A 17719-nucleotide genomic window follows, 5' to 3' on the forward strand; every position below is an offset into this window, starting at 1 on the left:
TACAATCAAAACATCGATCATACTGTTTTTCCACCAACAGCACACAGCTTCATCAAACTGTATGCACAGGTTTGGAACATGGGACCATCTTCTTCCAGCTCAGAATCCTGTCCTCAATCAGAACTTTGTTTTCACCTTTGTTAAAGTCACTTGTTTCCTGAAGACTTACCAAGTGAAACTCCCTGCTGCAGCCAGACTCCTTTGCAGACGTAATGAAGGGGAATATATAACAGCTGTACGAGCATCTTCTGTTTGCATCATTACTGCAGAATCTAGGTCTTCTGATTAGCATGCTAACCAGGTCTGTCCTTCTTGTGCTGTGAAGTAATGCAGCCACAGGTTCAGGAAATCTCTCTTTAAACACCTCTGTGAGGCACACAGTGTGATGGAGTGTGTGCGTGTGTGTGTGTGTGTGTGTGTGTGTGCGGCGTCCTGAAGGGTATTACAATGTTAAGTGATATTAGATGGTGGCTGCCTGTTGATGCATTCGATCCGGGTTGATTTGACTGCTATAATGATGGTGCTCATCCCGAGGAGGGGAGCTGCCCTTGACAGGAGAACGATACTGCTGTTTGGAGGGTCGTCACTCTTTGCTTAGACTGTGATCGTGATCCCACTGAAGGAAACATCTCTGCTTTTCCCCCGACAAACACACAGACAGTAAGTGACAGGCGGCTAAATGCTGCTGTGTCGAATGTTTGTTTTCTTAACGAGAACTAATTTTATGCATAATTCAGCTCAATGTCTCACACCCTGGGGGGTCTTCTCAGGTTTCAGTGTGAGGTTCTCTCAGGATGCTTGTCCCTGTAATTGCTGCTGCTACACTCTGAAAATGTTGTGCTGTTGAGCAAATTACTGTCAATACCAATAAAGAATCACTCAGATTGCTTAAAGACATAAAAATCCTTTGGGAACACAGACGAAGCTGAAAGCCATGAATGTCAAAATGAGACGCTTTGAGTTTCTAGATGACCCCGACCTGAAGGATCAGATATTTTTAGTCTGCAGACATGAAAACAGGATCTTTCAGGCTGTGAAAGAGTCTCCCAGCAGGGGCACTTTTTCGATTTGTCACAGAAGTGGCTGCTACAAATCTCCTCAGCCTGATTAGATGTGTTGTTTGACTTCACACAGGAGTCCTCTGTCAGCTGAAGACGGCACATAGATCTGTTTTTCTTTTTCTCTTATTGATGACTTTTCTAAGCTTTCTCGACTTTCAGAGACTTTAATGACTGATTGACATAAAAACAGCAGGTAGTCATCAGCATACAAGTTTATTAAAACTCTCTAAACAAGAGTCCAACACAAACTGAAAGTCACAACACACACTGAGAACAGGGTTACATTCACACACACACATTCAGCTGCTCTTTCAGTTAACCATGTTGTTCATTTTGCTGCTGCTTCATGTCTGATACATCATGATCATAATAATCAAGCCATCACAAAGACGACTTTTCTTCCCTTTCACATCCTCAGGGGCGTGTCCAGACCTTTCTGACTGGGGCTCTGACTACTGCAGGGGTGGCCAGATGCAAATGACTTCCATATTTAACCCTAATGAGGATGCAATCTGGAAACACATAAATCTCAATTCTTTCGGGACTCAAACATGAAGATTTTGTGCATGGTCATAATTTAAAGTACTTTAAGGAATGCATGCACACACTTGGAGGCTGTCTGACCAGCAAAAAAATTTTATTGGTAATTAAGACCACCACAAATTGGATAGTTTGCACAAGTCATTGCTCGAAATTTTCAATGGAAAAATTAAAGACTGCTACTATTTATTTATAACTCAAAAGCACAAAAAAATACATACATTTTATATTAATTTGTAAGATTAAATATCAGCAGCCTGCTCAAAACAGCTAGAATAGTTGATTTCAACTTAAGTCCAGCCTGTTAGCCAAATAGCCAATCATAGATCTGTATATTAAGGTTGCCAATCAGATGTCACCACTTTGGACACGCCCCTGGACACTCCCTCGTCACCTAAAACAATAATTTTCACTTTGCTGAATCGAAGCAAAGCAACAAACTCCACTCCAGTGATGTCACTCTGACAGGATCCAATCACCTCGCGTCGCACAGCTTCATTCCTTTTTTTACACAAAGAATATAAACAGCAAAATATCTCAAGGCCAGACATGCTTATTGATAGAAAACATCTTGTCTTTTCACACAAATGGAATCGGCATGCATGAACAAAGACTCTGTGATCGTACACTCGTTATCTTCAGACATCTATTCGTTATAATTCATCATTTATTTTCATAGTTCTTTCATATTTTGAGTTCTTTCATCCCCTCACTCCTTCGGGGGGAAACAAAACGATGAAAGAAAATCCTCAGAGCTCCAAACTCGGATTGTTCTTGAATGCCTCATTTGAACAAAATGTGTTTTTTTTTTAATTTTTTTTTTCTTGTTTTGTAGGAAATTATTGAACTCTTTTTTTTTTTTATCTTCAAAATGACACATCCACCGTTTGAAAAGGTGAAACTACTGCTACAAAAAAAACATCTATAGCACCAAATTAAATCAAAGGATGATGTGTGGGCGGGTTCAATCTGAAAATACGCTCACATGACGTCTGAACATTGTTTTTCAAAGATACACCATCTATAAGACCAAACTAATTACAATAAAGTACAAACATCAGGCTGCCGGGTTGGGCTTCAAGCAGGATGCAGAGCGCCATGAATCTGTGACGCAATCATCCACTAATCTGTCTCCAGTTGTCTTAAGCTCACAGCCGCAGATCTTCAGGCGCGTCATTTGCAACCGGACGAGTTGGTCACAAAGAGGTGCAGAATACAGCACCATGTTTCCCTGTCCAATGTTCTTTTTTATACATTGCATCAATATGGGAAACGTATGGTCACATTAAAAAGCTAAACTCACTGCAACTGCTCGACAGATTTCCACAAGAACAAACGAGCCGCCGATTAACAGAAAAAAACCCCCCAAAGAGAATCATTCGAAAGAAAAGAAAGTGGAACGTGCTGCAAGTGAAAACAGGTATCTGAAAGACACTGAGAGTGCAAAGACATGAACATAAATCAAAGGCATTTTTTATAAAATCAAACGAACAAACTCTACTTCAGTCTCTGATTTTGAAACTGGATCAGATTCTGTGAAGTAATGTTTTTAAGAACAGAAACTTCAGGTTAGGCCTCGTCCACACGTAGGCGGGCATTTTCCTCCTCCTTTAAGAAACAAACCCGATCCACTCACGCTCAGTTCTCAAAAACATCTTTGAACACATGAAAACACAGAAACGCATTGTTGCTGTCATGAGTACGCTAAGTTTTTGACATGCAACCATGTTGTCACCTCTTCATTTTCAAAGTTGTCTCACAAACCCAAGTCCAACATGGTCTCGTTGTGTGGTGGGAGTGTTGTCTGAAGTCGTCCAATCAGGCGTCTCTGCTCGCCAGTTAGCAACGTTAGCACCAGAACTTGTTTGGTAATATCTGCCATCGTGCTAATCTCATGTAAACAAAAGTGACAGCGTCGCGCGATGACGTCAAACGGAGGAGAAACCGGCGCACAGCGTGACGTTACAAAAACACTCTGCTTTCCCCTTCTGCACAGAAACACCTGAAACGAAGCTTTACTAAAAGTCGAAACACGCAGACACTCAAAAACACCTACGTGAGGACGTGGACACCTACATTTGTCACCACAACCAATTAGCGCCCCCCTATAGGCTTGGACACCTTCACTGCAGCGAGTGTTGCTTTGTGTGTTTGTTTCTTTTCTTCAGCTCATTTTAGATGTTGTGTTTGTTCTGGACTTCAGTGCAGGATTTTTTAATTAGCTACATTTTCTAATTGTGCCTCCTGTTCCCCCTAATAGAAGTCCACTGGGCTGTCGCAGCGTGATTGCCTTTAGTCGACCGACACAGACCGGCTTTGCCAACAACCTACACACACGCACACACATTTTTCAAGTAGCTGCCGATGGGTTGCATGAGTGACGGAGGCTTTGTCATTGTGGCTGATTTAAATACATGAGGATGAAAATCATTTGAACAGAGCAAAGCGTTCCTCGTCTTTTCACTGCAAAGACACAAACCGCCGTCAGTGAAGGTTGCAGCTGGTCTAACAGATTCTTTCTACAATAAAGAAATGTAAGAGTGGAGATGGACAAATTCTCACAGATGCTTGTTTAGGTGACTCAGATGAAAAAATGCAATGTACAACCTTCCACATTTGTAACTCCGTTTTCCTTTTTTTCTTTTATCTCCTGTGTTTCACGCTTCTTTTTTTCCCTTTTTCTGCAGCTGGGTCGGGTTAGCGATGAACGCCGTGTGTACCTTCCCATTAATGTCACAGCAATGGCAAACAGACCCAGTAACCACAGCAACCAAATTACCCATCATTTCTACAACAAAAACACAGAAGAGGCTACAAAGTGCTTTGTTGGTGACGGGAACCAGAGTCGTCTCTGTGAATAAAGCAACACAGGAAGAAGAAGCTTCAAATCTTTGGTGTTTTTGTGACATCGTGAAGTTTTGAAATTAAATTAATACTCATAAATTAAGCGTCATGAATACATCCGAACCTCTGTGCAGGTTTATGCTCTGTCCTCTCCTGATTGGTGGATTTGTGTAACGCTGCTCCTCATTCAGTCCTGATCTGCCCATAAACGTCAGGGTCAGACCTCAAAAATCACGTCCATGCATACGCACGTGTTGCACATGCACACCTCACGCCTGTTACGGGTCACTCTCATGTATGTCCACGTGCATCCTGTACGAGCAAGGATTAAAGGTCAGGACTGAGCATAACTGTGGAGTCCCGAAATCTGCAACAAGTCAAACTCAGAAAGTGTCGAACTTTGGGTTGTAGTTCACAGCAGAGCTCTCACACAGCCACTGATGTTACAGTGGTACTGAACACTCTCCCATTCACGGTCTGACCCACCAAAACATGGCGTGTTCAAATCGATCATAAGGTCACCGTCTGGTTCCCAAACACACACAAGGGTTACATTAAATTCTCCTCTAACTGTGGTGCGGAGCAAACAGATTAAACTGTTAAGATTAAACTTTGATTGACAGTAAGAGATCACTTCGAGGTCGGTGAGTGTGGAGATTTGGATCGTCCAATAAGAGTTCACCTTTGGCGTTCACCAAAGAGAAAGAGGAGACGGATAAACACGACCGACAGGAAAGTGGAGGAACAGTAAAAAATAGCAACGGCTGAATTTTGTAAAACTGGACGTAGTCCTTGTTGTGAATCAGTGCTTCTCTACAACAGTGCATTGGTTTTATATATAATGTTGTGTTGCTATGACAACCAGAACATCACAAAGAGCGAGAGGAGTTTTGAATTGAGACGAGTCCTTGAGTTTAAAGAAACTCACTCGTGTCCTCTGAAACTGCCGCGTGTGTCTCAAACACACGTTTCTGCACCGGTGGTCATCACTTCCTGTTCTTGTTTACAGTTTGAAGAAATGCAGTGTGCTGATTGGCTGAATGATTGCTGTGACATTTCATGGGATTTCGATCAAATCCTTCAACAGATGGACATGAAATACAATCGAACACCTTCCTCAGACTTTTTATTTTAAAGTCTGTCAGGAAATATTTTCATCGTCTGTCTCTCAGGTGTCTCACAAGTTTTTCCTCTCGGCGCTGATGTCTCATCGCTTCTATTTCATCGAAACATAAAAAAACCCAAACAAACAGAGAGGAAAGATGGAGATGATTAGTTGTGTTTCTGTCCACTGGAATGTTAACGAGTCCGTCACTTGAAGAGGGGAGGGGGACTCTGTGGTTTTGTCAGGGTGTGTGGGGGGGTCTTCTCGGGGGCCACTAGTCATACGGGCCCTTCAGTCAGACCCTCCAGGGGGAGGCTGGTGGCGTTGTCGGTAGGCTGCGGGTCATCCTGGTGGTGGGGGGGCGTTTGGGGGGCGGGGGGTAGACTGGCATAAGGCAGGTGGCAGTCCGAGTGCAGGAAGGGGGGGTAGTGCTGCCGATAACAGACGTACGCAAACAACAGGCCGATCACTCCCCCGACGACGGCGTCTGAAAAACACAGAGACGTGTTTGAATAAAGTTATTTTAGACTCTGAGGAGGCGGAGAAACAACACCTGAACATGTCTTTAAATCAGAGCCTCATTAACACCCCGATACACACGGACTCCTCTCACAGCGCACACAAACGCAAACACACAAACACATAAACACACACACACAGTCACTCACACATGCGCACACACACACACAAATACACTCACTTCGATGGGTTGTAACTTTGTTTTTCCTTTTCTTTAAAACATTTTTGTGTTAATCATTAATGAACAAACTTTTCAGATAAAAATAGTCCATCCTTGTTAAAGGTCACATATTCTGTAAAATCTAACTCTAACATGCGTCTCTAGTCTGTCTCCAAACCCCCCAATGATGAGAAAAGTCCATCCTCTCCGTCTTCTGCCTGCTCATGACATCACAAAGGGCAGTAGCCCCTCCCCCAGGTGGGTGACACTCCCACAGCTAGGTGTTTGTTCTGCCCTCTGAGTCTGCCTTCTCACCGTAAACAATAGGACATGGAGCCAGAAAGCAGCGAGTACACCCGAGCCCTTCCAGAGAGGGGGCGTGGTCAGACACAGCTCATTTACATATTTAAAGCTACAGACACAGAAACAGCCTGTTCTGAGCAGGGTTGAAATAGAGGGGTTTATAGACGTGATCAAATACAGGATCAGAGTGGATTTACAACAACACACTTCACACACATGTTTTGGGGACCTCTGAGAATTATTTACACTGGCTGATGAAGAGGAGGAGAATATGTGACCTTTAAGTGGAGCTCAAATCGATAATTTCTGATGCATTCAAGGAATACTACAAGCTGAAACCAGAACACTTCTCGTACTACAATCGAGAGCCCCGATTGCAGATTCTGCCTTTTTGCAGACTCTGTAAAGAGAGATGAGCTAAACGATGGTGCTCCATTAAGCGGAGTGATTTATGTTTTAATAAAAGTGCGACGGTGTCTCTGGGCTCGTTGATCACAGCTGGTTTTAAAGGTGATAAAATAAACCTAGAAGGATCAATCTGCCCTGAGATCTCACTGACGCTGTCTCCCCTCTAGTCATCCAGTCTGCCATCAAACTGAACACTCTCTTATTGGCTCTGCCTCCCTTCAAGCTACAATACATCACATAGTACCACACTGCGGCGGTGAATATTAAGCCATATTACTGCGTATATATCACTTTGAAACGGCCGGCTGCAGGCTGCAGCTGCTGAAGGATTTTATAATGTCAGAGAAATTATATTTCTCCATACGTCTCACCAACCTCTTTACTTCCTTCTGTTGAAATATCAGAAAACATCGATTTCCACCCTTCACAAGCCACATGACGCACGGGTCGGTGAGGGTTTCATCGGCTCCTGTCAGAAGAGTTTAATAGACTCTGACCTGAAGTAATGTATTCGTTTTGTGACCTTAATGAGATGGTGACTGTTCGTGCGGCCTTTCCCCCTCAGGACACGGCTCACCTCCAGAGCACAAAGAGAAGCAGGGACTATTAGTATCCATCATGTGTGGTTCTGCGGCCGAGCTAATAGAGCTCGCAGCTGGTGTTTACTCTGAGAGCAGACCGAGGAGCCCTGAGTGTTAACGGGCTGAACCGCCGCTCCTTCGACTGTGTGCGGACCAAAAGTCACGTTAACATTCACCTCAGGGTTCGTACAAGGGTTTCACTTCAGGAACATTTGGGTGGTTAAACACAAACTGCAAATATTCTCCCTCTAGATGCGTCAGAAAAACCAAACTCTGGGTGACAATAATCATCTTTTTCCTCCATCAACTGGGTCCAGCTGTGTCCAGCTCCTTGGTACCAGGTCCTGTTCTGACGACCTGTTAGCTAGGATCAGTACCAGGTACAGCAGGATGAAGATTTATGAAAAAGTCTGAGTTCAATTTGAATATTTCTGAGGCAGCTTCAGAGCAAACGGAAGAAGACTTTCACAAATCTGCCTGAAGAGAATTAACATTTTTCATTCGAGTAAATTCACTACGTGCGTGATTCATTTTGCATAACTGGAGGTTCTCCGCATGAATTATAACCGGATGATGCAAATTCACTGCTGTTGATGTCAAGTTGCTGCATTTATTATTTTCTGTAAGTTTTGGTCCGAACAAACTTTTAAAGGTACAAAAGTAACTCTAGCATGTAGCGTTTAAAGTCCTGGAGTCCAGATTCTAAACACTGAAGACAGCGGTCTCCCCTCGCCCCCCCTCCTCTCTAGAGTGGACGCTCACGCAGGTCACCCTGTGGTGGACACTGTAGCTTCAGTGTTTAGCCAGCTCTGCATGGGTCTGTAAAGCTTTCTGCGTTCTAACCTCTCTCCATGGTTCAAAAGCATCTCCAACATTGATCCTAGTTTGAGCAGCTTTCTGCTGCTGGAGCTTATTAGAAACATGCAGAGGCTTTTTAGCTCGGGTACAATCACTTCTATCTGAAGCAGTTCCACTGCCCGCTTCCATCGCTGCAACACCTGTTGACCTGATAACTGCTCTCATATCTGACAAACCCAGGGGCGTCCAAAACGGCCTTCAAAGCCCCGCCTACCTTCTCTGGTCCAAACAAATCCAGAGCATTCAGGAGCAGAATCTAAAGTTAGAAGGAGGACATACTGGCTGCTGCATGTTCCCTTCATGTCTGATCACAGAGGAAGAGAGCATCATCATCTCACTCTCTACACCTCACTGATTGGACCTTTATGCCTGATGTAGAATAAATAAAGAAAGGAGTCGGGAGTGTGTTTGGACCTCAGACAGACAAAGAGTAGGAGAAAGCAGAGAGACAGGTGTGGGCGCTCCTGCAGGAGTTACACATTTGTTGTATTTTTGGGGGAAATAAAATCCAGTCGATAAAGGAGCTGACTGTTTCAGTCACGCTGCTCCTCTGGAACATATGGCTCTCTACAACTAATTAATTCGAAATGACAGAGCCGTCATCACATTGCCTCCTACCGCCCACCCACACATACACTCCCCTCCCCTCCGTCCCCTCCGCGCCTCTCACCAGCCCTTACTGAGCAGATACACTGGAGCTGGTTATCATTGTACTCTTCCCGCGGTGTTAAAACCCCTCCATGTATGATGATGTGTTCTGCAGTGTGAGAAGCAAGCACAGACACAGACTCTGTGTTTAAGCCTCTTCTTTGGTGTCGTCATGCCGATTGAGTCTGAAATGGGATTACAGCGGTGCAACACGTGCATCCCCTCGAGTGCTCCTTATTAACTATTCATACGGGGTATGATAAACTGCCCTGAGCCAGGTGAGAATAAAACAGAGGTGTGCACAGTCATCCCTCTCAGGCTGCACAAACAGATCACATGCTCGGAGGTTTTAAAAAGTAGAACTGTGTGCGTGGTGTCCGTGTTCTCTGTGAGGCCGAACCTTGCCAGTGGTGTTTGTAGTCGCAGGTGCGGGACAGAGCGATCATCATCGCACTGTAGAGAGGAAGCACCATGGCACACAGACGCCAGCTCCGGCCCCGCCCCTGATCCGTGAAGCACTGCAGCTTTCCTGCCAGGTAGAAGGAGGTGAAGCCCAGACCGGAGAACGCAACTGACAGGAGGAGAAAGAGAGAGATGAACATCACATACAGCTGTACAGATAATTCATCAACATCTCCTGTAAAACAACGCTGACTTTAAAAGACATTTTTAACTTTGTGCAATAAACACATTTTGTATAATCGGGTAAATAAATAGTTGAGTCGTCAAACAGGGAGATAAATCTGTGCCTTGTTAGGTAGGTCAGTATGAAACATTTAAGGCTCCCGGTGTCATGAAGGATCTTTGTTCTCCTAGTTCTTTGTCTTTCCTGAATCACGTCTGTATCAGGAGGAAGTGTTCGCCGCTCGAGCACGGATCAGAGCTCTCACACTGGTCCGTCGAACTGGACTTTGCATGCTCAGACACGGTACGGATTTCTTATCGTCAGTGCGCCCTCAGGCCACGTCCCAAACAATCCAATGGTAATGGGATTGTGTTTGGGTTGTGCTCTGAGGCTATTTAAGCAAACTAACAAAGGTCAGAAATATCAATATTCATTATCTGTTTATATTGGACTGGTTTTCCCATTAAGTCCAGGCCAGCTTTGTCAAAATGTTCTTTATTAAATACTGCACCAGTCAACAAACATAAAGAAGAATCTTTAATGTTTTTGTTTGCAATAAAACTCCATTTCATTCATTGGTCAATCTGCAGACATGCAGACTGAGAAAAGTACAAAAGTCCATACCTGACGGTTTTATAGTGGAACCATGCTAAACACACGTTTACCGGGAACGTTCCTCAATGTGTGTGTGCGTGTGCGTGTGCGTGTGTGTGTGCATGTGCGTGTGTGCGTGGCGTCACCCTGTCTCCGTCAACTCCACGAACAGATTTTCTGTGAGCGCTGGTCTTTTTTCGTTGCACTGTTTGTTTTTGTTTTTTGCTTATTCCACATCGTGTCACCCCGAGGCTCCGAAGCTTTTACACATTTTGCATCTTAATCGTTTTCATTAAAGAAAAGCTTTTTCCTTCCATCACTTAAATGTATCCAGAGTAATGCAGACTGATGCAGATCTCCATCCTCTCCAGCTGCTCTCCTCTGCACACCGAGGTCACAGTTTCTCCGTGCGAGAAACAGATGGAGCAGAGCGGCTGCAGGCGTGTGCAGGTTTCTGTGACTGCGTGTGTGTGTCCGTGTGTGTGTGTGTGTGTGTGTGTGCGCCAGCTGATGGAGGCCAGTGTGAGAGAAACAGCGGTGCTCTAATTGTCTGAATTACAGGTTCTGATGGAGCCTTTCAAGGCGGTACAGAAACAGGGTCATTAGTTTGCTGCGACAGAGGCCAAACAGCACCCATCAGCTGCCCATTAGTGATCACCCCACTAACCAGGAGAGAGTGCAAAGCATGCTGGGACATGTGTGTCGCCTGCAGAGAGAGGAGGACGATGGAAAGAATGTCCAGCTGTCTGAGAGAAGTCCTGCTGTCAGAGAGCAGTCTGAAGCTAATTTAAGCTCAAATATTATCTGAGAGGGGAAGATTAGATGTTCCCCTTAAAGTCATGAAGATGGAAATAAGAAGAAATGATGGATTTAATGTTGCTCTCTGGATTTCTAGGAAACTCTAGGAAACGAGGAAACTCACATGAGTGTGCATAATAAATTCAACCTGGGATTTTAGTTGAAGTCTCGCTCACGTGGGCTTCAATTTGGAAACATGAGCAACAAGTGGGCTCAGGTTTTAAAGATGAGCTGCATGATGAGCCGTGAATAAACAGAGAATCTTTGATCAGGGTCTCTGAGTTTCAGCACAGATTATTCTGTTACCCTAAAAAGAAGTAAACACGCCGCTGCATATGAATAAGATCCTGAGACGAGATGTTCCCAAAACCATCAAAACAAGAGGACGACAAAAGAGTGAAAGGAGACGGGAGCAGAACGAGCTCTCACATTAGAGGAATCATATCTAAACACATCGGTGAGTAATGATGAGCAATGATGGGAAAAGAGAGTGAAGTCAAACCCCCTGTGGGTTTGTTGTCCTTAGCTCTGTGTTCACGCTGAAGGAGCGGAGCTTCATTCAACTGGTCCCCAGCTGTCACCCCAGTGGCAACCACCGGGGTTAAAAAACTGAGCAGATGCTGAGATGTTTACAGCAGACAATAACAAGTTTACCGCCTGGTTAAAAAATAACCAAAGAGGTCTGATAAGCTAATGTCTCGATCGACACTGTACCGAGGTGAATTATTAAGCTTAAGCTTTGTAATCCGGCTCGTTTCGATATGAAGGAGTCACGGCTCTACTTGGAGCTCCTCCTCCTTTGTCCAAGGCTGACACTCGTCAGAGGAGACAATAATTGTAGTTTTAAAAAACGTCTTCCACACCTCGAGTTTTCAAACATTTCGCTGGTTTGATGAGATAACCTGAAAGACGCAGTGAGCTGCGGAGAGAGACTTTGCATTCCTACCACTGAAACAGTACCGAAGAGTGAAATCAATAACACCATCGGATGTTTGAGAGGATGAGATTCTGCAACAGTTTGAGATGTGAACGGGAATTGATCGACCTTTCGAGCATAAATCTACCGAGGTCCACATCCGTCATGTTAATGAATTCAGCCACTTAAATCAGTCCATAATGAAATATGCAAGGAAATTAATTGACACCCTGTGGTATAGAAACCGTTTTCCTAGTCATCCTCGCCACCCACACAGAGCGCCACACGGGCTTAACGAACGCCAACACTTTCCTTTTATGGTTTCATCAGTGCGCCTGAGTCATAGACGTCTCCACTGAACGACCTCTCCACTTTTCCAATCACGCAGCCTCCACCCCAACAGCTCCGACCTCAGCTCAGAGCATTACATTACTCATTAAGAAAAGACACCACTCAATTAAACATGAACCCGGGCGAGCTGATTGAAAAAGTCTGAGCAGTTAAACACGTTTAAAACTCCGTCTGGTGAACTGGGATTTTACAAAGCAATCAAAAGCACATTGACGTATTGAGGGGTGCGTTTGATTTGTTCGGCTCTGCTTGGCTGTGGTTTTGTACTTCTGCATCCTCTAAGGTCGTCCAAACAATCAATGCTCTTTTTTTACTACACCTTCATCTGTAACAGCGGGGATGGAAGGTTATAGTTCGTCCAGTAGAAGTGGGATGTAGAGGATTCACTGCACGATCCGCCGTCTCATTATGGAGAGAACTGGAGACAGAAACGGAGAAGCCGGATGAAGCAGCTTAAAGCAGTCAGTGGATTTGGATGAGGAGGAATTATACCAGAGGGAGGCCCAAACAAAGGCGGGAGAAAAACATTCATCTCCTGGTTTTCCTCTCTGGAGAACGAGGGAGGGAGGTAGAGCGACCATCCAGAGTGTGTGTGTGTGTGTATGGGGGTGTGTGTGGGTGTGTGTGTGTAGGGGAGTATCAGGACACCTCACTCCCTTTCTAAGAGCTCTCTTCAGACTTGAAGTTTTAAAACTTGAGTTTAAAATGTTCTCAAGGTTGCATTCATCTGTTGGCAATGCTCCAGTAAAAAAACGTTGCCAACACTGCGCTGACTCTACCAACCCTCCCGTGTGGCCCCTTCTGGCCCCCACAACTCCGCCGTGTAGACAATTAACTGGCCGTTCATTTAGGAGAAGTTTAGAAACTTTTGAAGGTTGGGTCCTAAATGACCTGCCAGGTGATTTCCTGAATCTGGCTGACCTACACGGTTGGGTTGTGGGGGCCAGAAGGGGCCACACGGTACGGTCGGTAGTGTCAGCGCTGTCACCACCTGGAGCTCGCATTAACACAGCCTGCAGCCTGTTGAAGGTGGTGATGCTGTTTCGAACCCAACGTGAACCCAGTAAAGGCTGCAGGCAAACTTTTTCACTTGCGTAAATGGCACAAAAATATAAACAGGTGAATGTGAACCTTGAATGTGTGCAGGGGTTCAACTGTTATTACCCGAGATAGGGAGGGACTTCAGTGCAGTTTGATATTCTGTGTCATCTCTGGATTGTCTTCTCCACATTCATCCCCTGAATGTTTTTAATAGACGGTTTAAGAATAAAACGTCAGTTATTTATAACTGGGGAGAAAACCACGAGAAAATGAAACACCGAAACGTTAAAAATGTGTCCTCGAAACCTCCCGGACGATATCTGCTGCTCGAGTTTAAATCTGGGTCATCATTCGTCTTTGAACATTTTTTGGTTTCAGACTCCAGAAGTGAGCCGATAATCCACTCATCAATAATAATGAGAGTTGGTTGAGTTTTTATCGGGACAACAAAGATCACGAGAGAGTGAGAACAGCACACTCGGGTCGGTTTACTGAGCGGTTATAGAATTAAAAGTCGAGACACCATATGTTCACAGACAGTGAATTACCATCCTGAGTATCTGAAAAGTTGAAAACACTCTCTCTCTCTCTCTCTCTCTCTCTCTCTCTCTCTCTTACACACACACGCACACACACACTCACTTGGGCATGTTTCTAACTGTATAATTAGCACTCAGTCGCAGTCTTGGTTGTAGGAGGATGATTCCTTGGGTTGCACGGTGAGGGGAATCCCTGACAGACCAGAGGAGGTCCAAGCAGGGGGCCTACAGAGGGGGGGGGACATTTTAATAATGAAATTCACTTCATGCATTTCAAAAACCCTCAAGGAGTCGCTCCTCTGAGACAAAACAGAGACAACTACAGAAAGTGATGGCTTCAAACGCGCTCTGCGAGTAAATGAAACGGGGGGGTTCAGACCACATGACAGGACGACAGCAGTGAGTGCAGAGTCAGTCAGAGTGGTCTTCTTAAAACAGAGCCGACTGTCCCCTGTAACTGTCTGCTGTGACTCTCCAATCAGCCTCTCCAATGGTTGCCTGTTGACAAGCAGCGCCTCTGACCGAGACAAAGGAGCACAACATTTGGTCGAGAAGGGGGATAAAAAGATGGACGTCTGTTTTATTTGCAGAAGCATAACAAACAAATAAAGGAGAGGAATAGAAAGTTCAGTAAACATGTAAAAGGCGAGATCGTCTCTTCAGGCTCATAAAATGAACATTAAAGTTGTGCTTAATCTCACGCAGATGATTTAGCAGCGATGTGGAAGTCAGGTCCATCCCCCAGGATTCATTACTTTTTAAAGTGCGAATAATTGATCCCATCTATAAGTTGGTTGAGGGGGAGCAGCTGAGAGGAACATGAATATGAAGCAGACAGTTACGTCGATGCTTTAGGGTTTGTTTACAGCCGTGTGCATCACTGCGGTGCGTTCAAGGGAGTTTGTATTAATCTGTTTGTTTTCCTCGCTCTGCAGCCCGTTGCATTTAATTCCTCCAGCTGTGTTCTCTGCTTCAAGCCAAAGAAAAGAAACCTGAGCACCTCTAAACACTTTGACATGCAGTAATAGTTTGTGTGCTTTAAAGAATAGCTGCTGTCACACGCGGAGCGCGGCGTGTATTTATATTTACATCTGAAGGATTAGTTTGGGATTTGTTCTGATCGTGAACATCATGGCGAATCCTGCAGAGAGACGACGGCGTCTCTGCATGCCGATGAGCTCCTTTCACCAGCTGAATGTGTTTTATGTCTCAAACGGGCTAGCAGAGATGTTTCATTCCACTCAAATGTCACTTTGAATATGTCTGCATTCACTCTGACCATCTGTCCTGCGTATTCCCCGTCGGCTGCACCCTCGTCTGTGTAAAGTTCTGTAGCGTACGTGTGGTCCAACACTATTTGTCCCTGCGTGAAGGGACAGACAGGAAATTGGATTTCCACTGCTCCCTCTGCTCGTGCTCCCTGCGTCCCCTCGCACTCGTCTCTCAATCACTTCCTGTCTCTCAGCGTAAAAACATAAGGCTATTAGGGCCGTCGGGCGGATGGATGTAATCCATACGGAGCACTGCGGTGAATCACAGCGTCCCTCTCTGCCGCCTCTAATGGGGCCGAGTCTGCACTTCAAAGGGTTTCTCTTGAAATCAGGTGCGTGAGAGCTGCAAGTCTGCGGCTTTGATACAAGGTTAAAACAGCAATTTGAAATCAGAGCAGACCATGAATTTACAGCTTTTACAACCGAACACTTTGACTTCTACATCTATAAAAAGAAGCTTTTTACACCATCGTTTCCGCCTTCTTCTCCTTTTATGGATCCTCTCTGATTAATCCCATGTTGGATTTAAAGCCTGTGTGATTTACGGGCTGTCACGCTTTGCAGCAGGATGGAAATTAAAAGTCCAGAAACCCTTTCTCCTTCGACAAAAAAACATTAAAGCGACCGGTAGGAATTCAGCTTTGCGGAAAACTCTCTTATATTATCTACTCATCTTCATCCGTCTCCGTCCTCTTCCCCTTATCCTCAGCCGTCGTATCAAACAGTACAGAGACGGGATAACTGGCTGCTTTGTAGCTGAAGGCTGCTGTGTGAACTAGTGCCGCAAAAGGTGACCTCAGCCCGCTGCCAAAGTTGCATCGTGCTTTAAACAGGCGAGTGGGCGTTCTGTGGACACGAGAGAGAGAGACGCCGTTCTTCCTGTTGGAAGTTATTTTTCTTTGAGTCCGTTTGAAGGAGGAGACGTTACATATTTATATGTATGAAATGAAAACCAGCTCCGAATGTTAACACTCGTTAACACAATGTGTCTGTGTGAATATGCAGCTGGACTTGAAATGTAATAAGAACTAAAACAACAAACAGTAAAAGAATGAGGCAGAGCACAGTTGGTGCACAGCTCACTGGGGGACATAAAGTTATTTTTCATTCTGCATAATAGATGGCAGGAGCTGCAGTTTATTTCAGTGTAAGCATATTACTGCTGCTGGTCTTTTATTCAGCAAAGACAGAGAGAGAGAGAGAGAGAGAGAACTTTAAAGCCACACAGTTGCATGTTTGTTTGTTCTCAATCGCAGAGAGGCGATTAAAGATGTCTCTTCTTAAAGACGATCTTTACACGCCTGACAGATCACCAAACACTGAGGGTTTATTTAACAGCTGTGAGTGGCCCACAGCAAACTTTGCATGCAAACTGCTGCACATTCATCTGCTGGACAACAGAAAAAACATGTGAATTATTAAACACTCTGCTGCAATGAAAACAGCCTGGGAGGCAATATGGTCCAAAAGACGTCCAGTGTCCCGCATTAGTCTGAACAGCTGAGCGCAGCAGGAGGGAGGAAGCAGCTGAGGCAGCAGGTGAGGTTTCAAAACTCATTTAAACGCCAGGTGAACGACACTGATTATACCGGAGTGGATCGACTGCACCTGAAAGCTTCTCAACATGCTGCAGACATCTTTTCTTCACTTCAGCACAACGTGCCACGAGTCGTCCGCGAATCAAACAGTGATCGAGCTCACAGTCCAGCCGCTAACTGTCGCTAACGTAAAAAAAAAAAAGTTCTGGTTGTAAAACGTGGAGGTCAGATTTCTTGGACGGTCTCTTAGTCCAGTAAAGCTCACAGAGAGAGAGACAGATTATTAGTCTGATATTTACAGGATAAGGTCTCTACAACAGCACAAACACGGCCCAGAGGTCAAAGGTCAGGGACTGAAATAGCTGAGAGGACACTTAGCAGACTCAGGCCACGCCCCCTACATCCCTTTAAGCCTTAATATAATGTAAACATGTGAGGTGTAGAAAGAATCAGCCCGTACGGTTAAAGAGGGAAATGAGCTCTTGAGACCCAGACTTTAAACATGTTTATTTTAACATAGAGCTCTATGGAGACTGACTCACTGCAGGAGACAGACTCTAGAGGACACTACAGGAACTGCAGATGATTGCATGCTGGTTTCATGTAATCCTAAGGTTCCTGCTTGGTATAAATTTGACCTAAACCCAAATCTACATGTTACCTGTGACGAGAGGACAACGTTAAGTACAAAGCTCTCCTGCACGTTTTCTAGAGTGAGCAGTTTGATGCAGTTTTAATGAGTCAGTGTGAATCATTAAAGGTGTTGTTTGTCATGTTGCAGAGCCCGAAGTGATCCGAGCACACTGATGACACTTACAGGAGGAGTGGCTGCTGGGGAAACTCTTGCGTCCCTCAGAGACGAGGTCTGGCTCCCCGGTGCACAGCATCTTGGCGTTCACTTGTCCATCCGGGAAACAACGCTGGAAATAATCCGGCCTGGGTCTAAAAAACCAAACATGACAGTGAAGGTCGATCAGAGTGAATGATTCACTGTTCTGTTCCCCTGTCATCAATGTAAC

The 17719-nt window shown here is 44.9% G+C and overlaps 1 protein-coding gene across 1 annotated transcript in view; it reads right to left on the minus strand.

The window, feature by feature from the left end:
* Positions 1 to 3074: 3074 nt before the first annotated feature.
* Positions 3075 to 17719, minus strand: part of plpp4 (phospholipid phosphatase 4) — a 40405-nt gene continuing 25760 nt past the window's right edge. The window contains exons 5-8 of the mRNA XM_079362974.1: positions 17518 to 17642; positions 9428 to 9598; positions 3362 to 6037; positions 3075 to 3209 (exon numbers count right to left, since the gene is read on the minus strand). Coding sequence (XP_079219100.1) covers positions 5829 to 6037; positions 9428 to 9598; positions 17518 to 17642 — 505 coding nt within the window. The 3' untranslated portion in view covers positions 3075 to 3209; positions 3362 to 5828. The remainder of the gene's footprint in view (positions 3210 to 3361; positions 6038 to 9427; positions 9599 to 17517; positions 17643 to 17719) is intronic.

The sequence above is a fragment of the Symphodus melops genome (genome assembly GCF_947650265.1).
Source record: "Symphodus melops genome assembly, chromosome: 15".
NCBI classification, from domain to species: domain Eukaryota; kingdom Metazoa; phylum Chordata; class Actinopteri; order Labriformes; family Labridae; genus Symphodus; species Symphodus melops.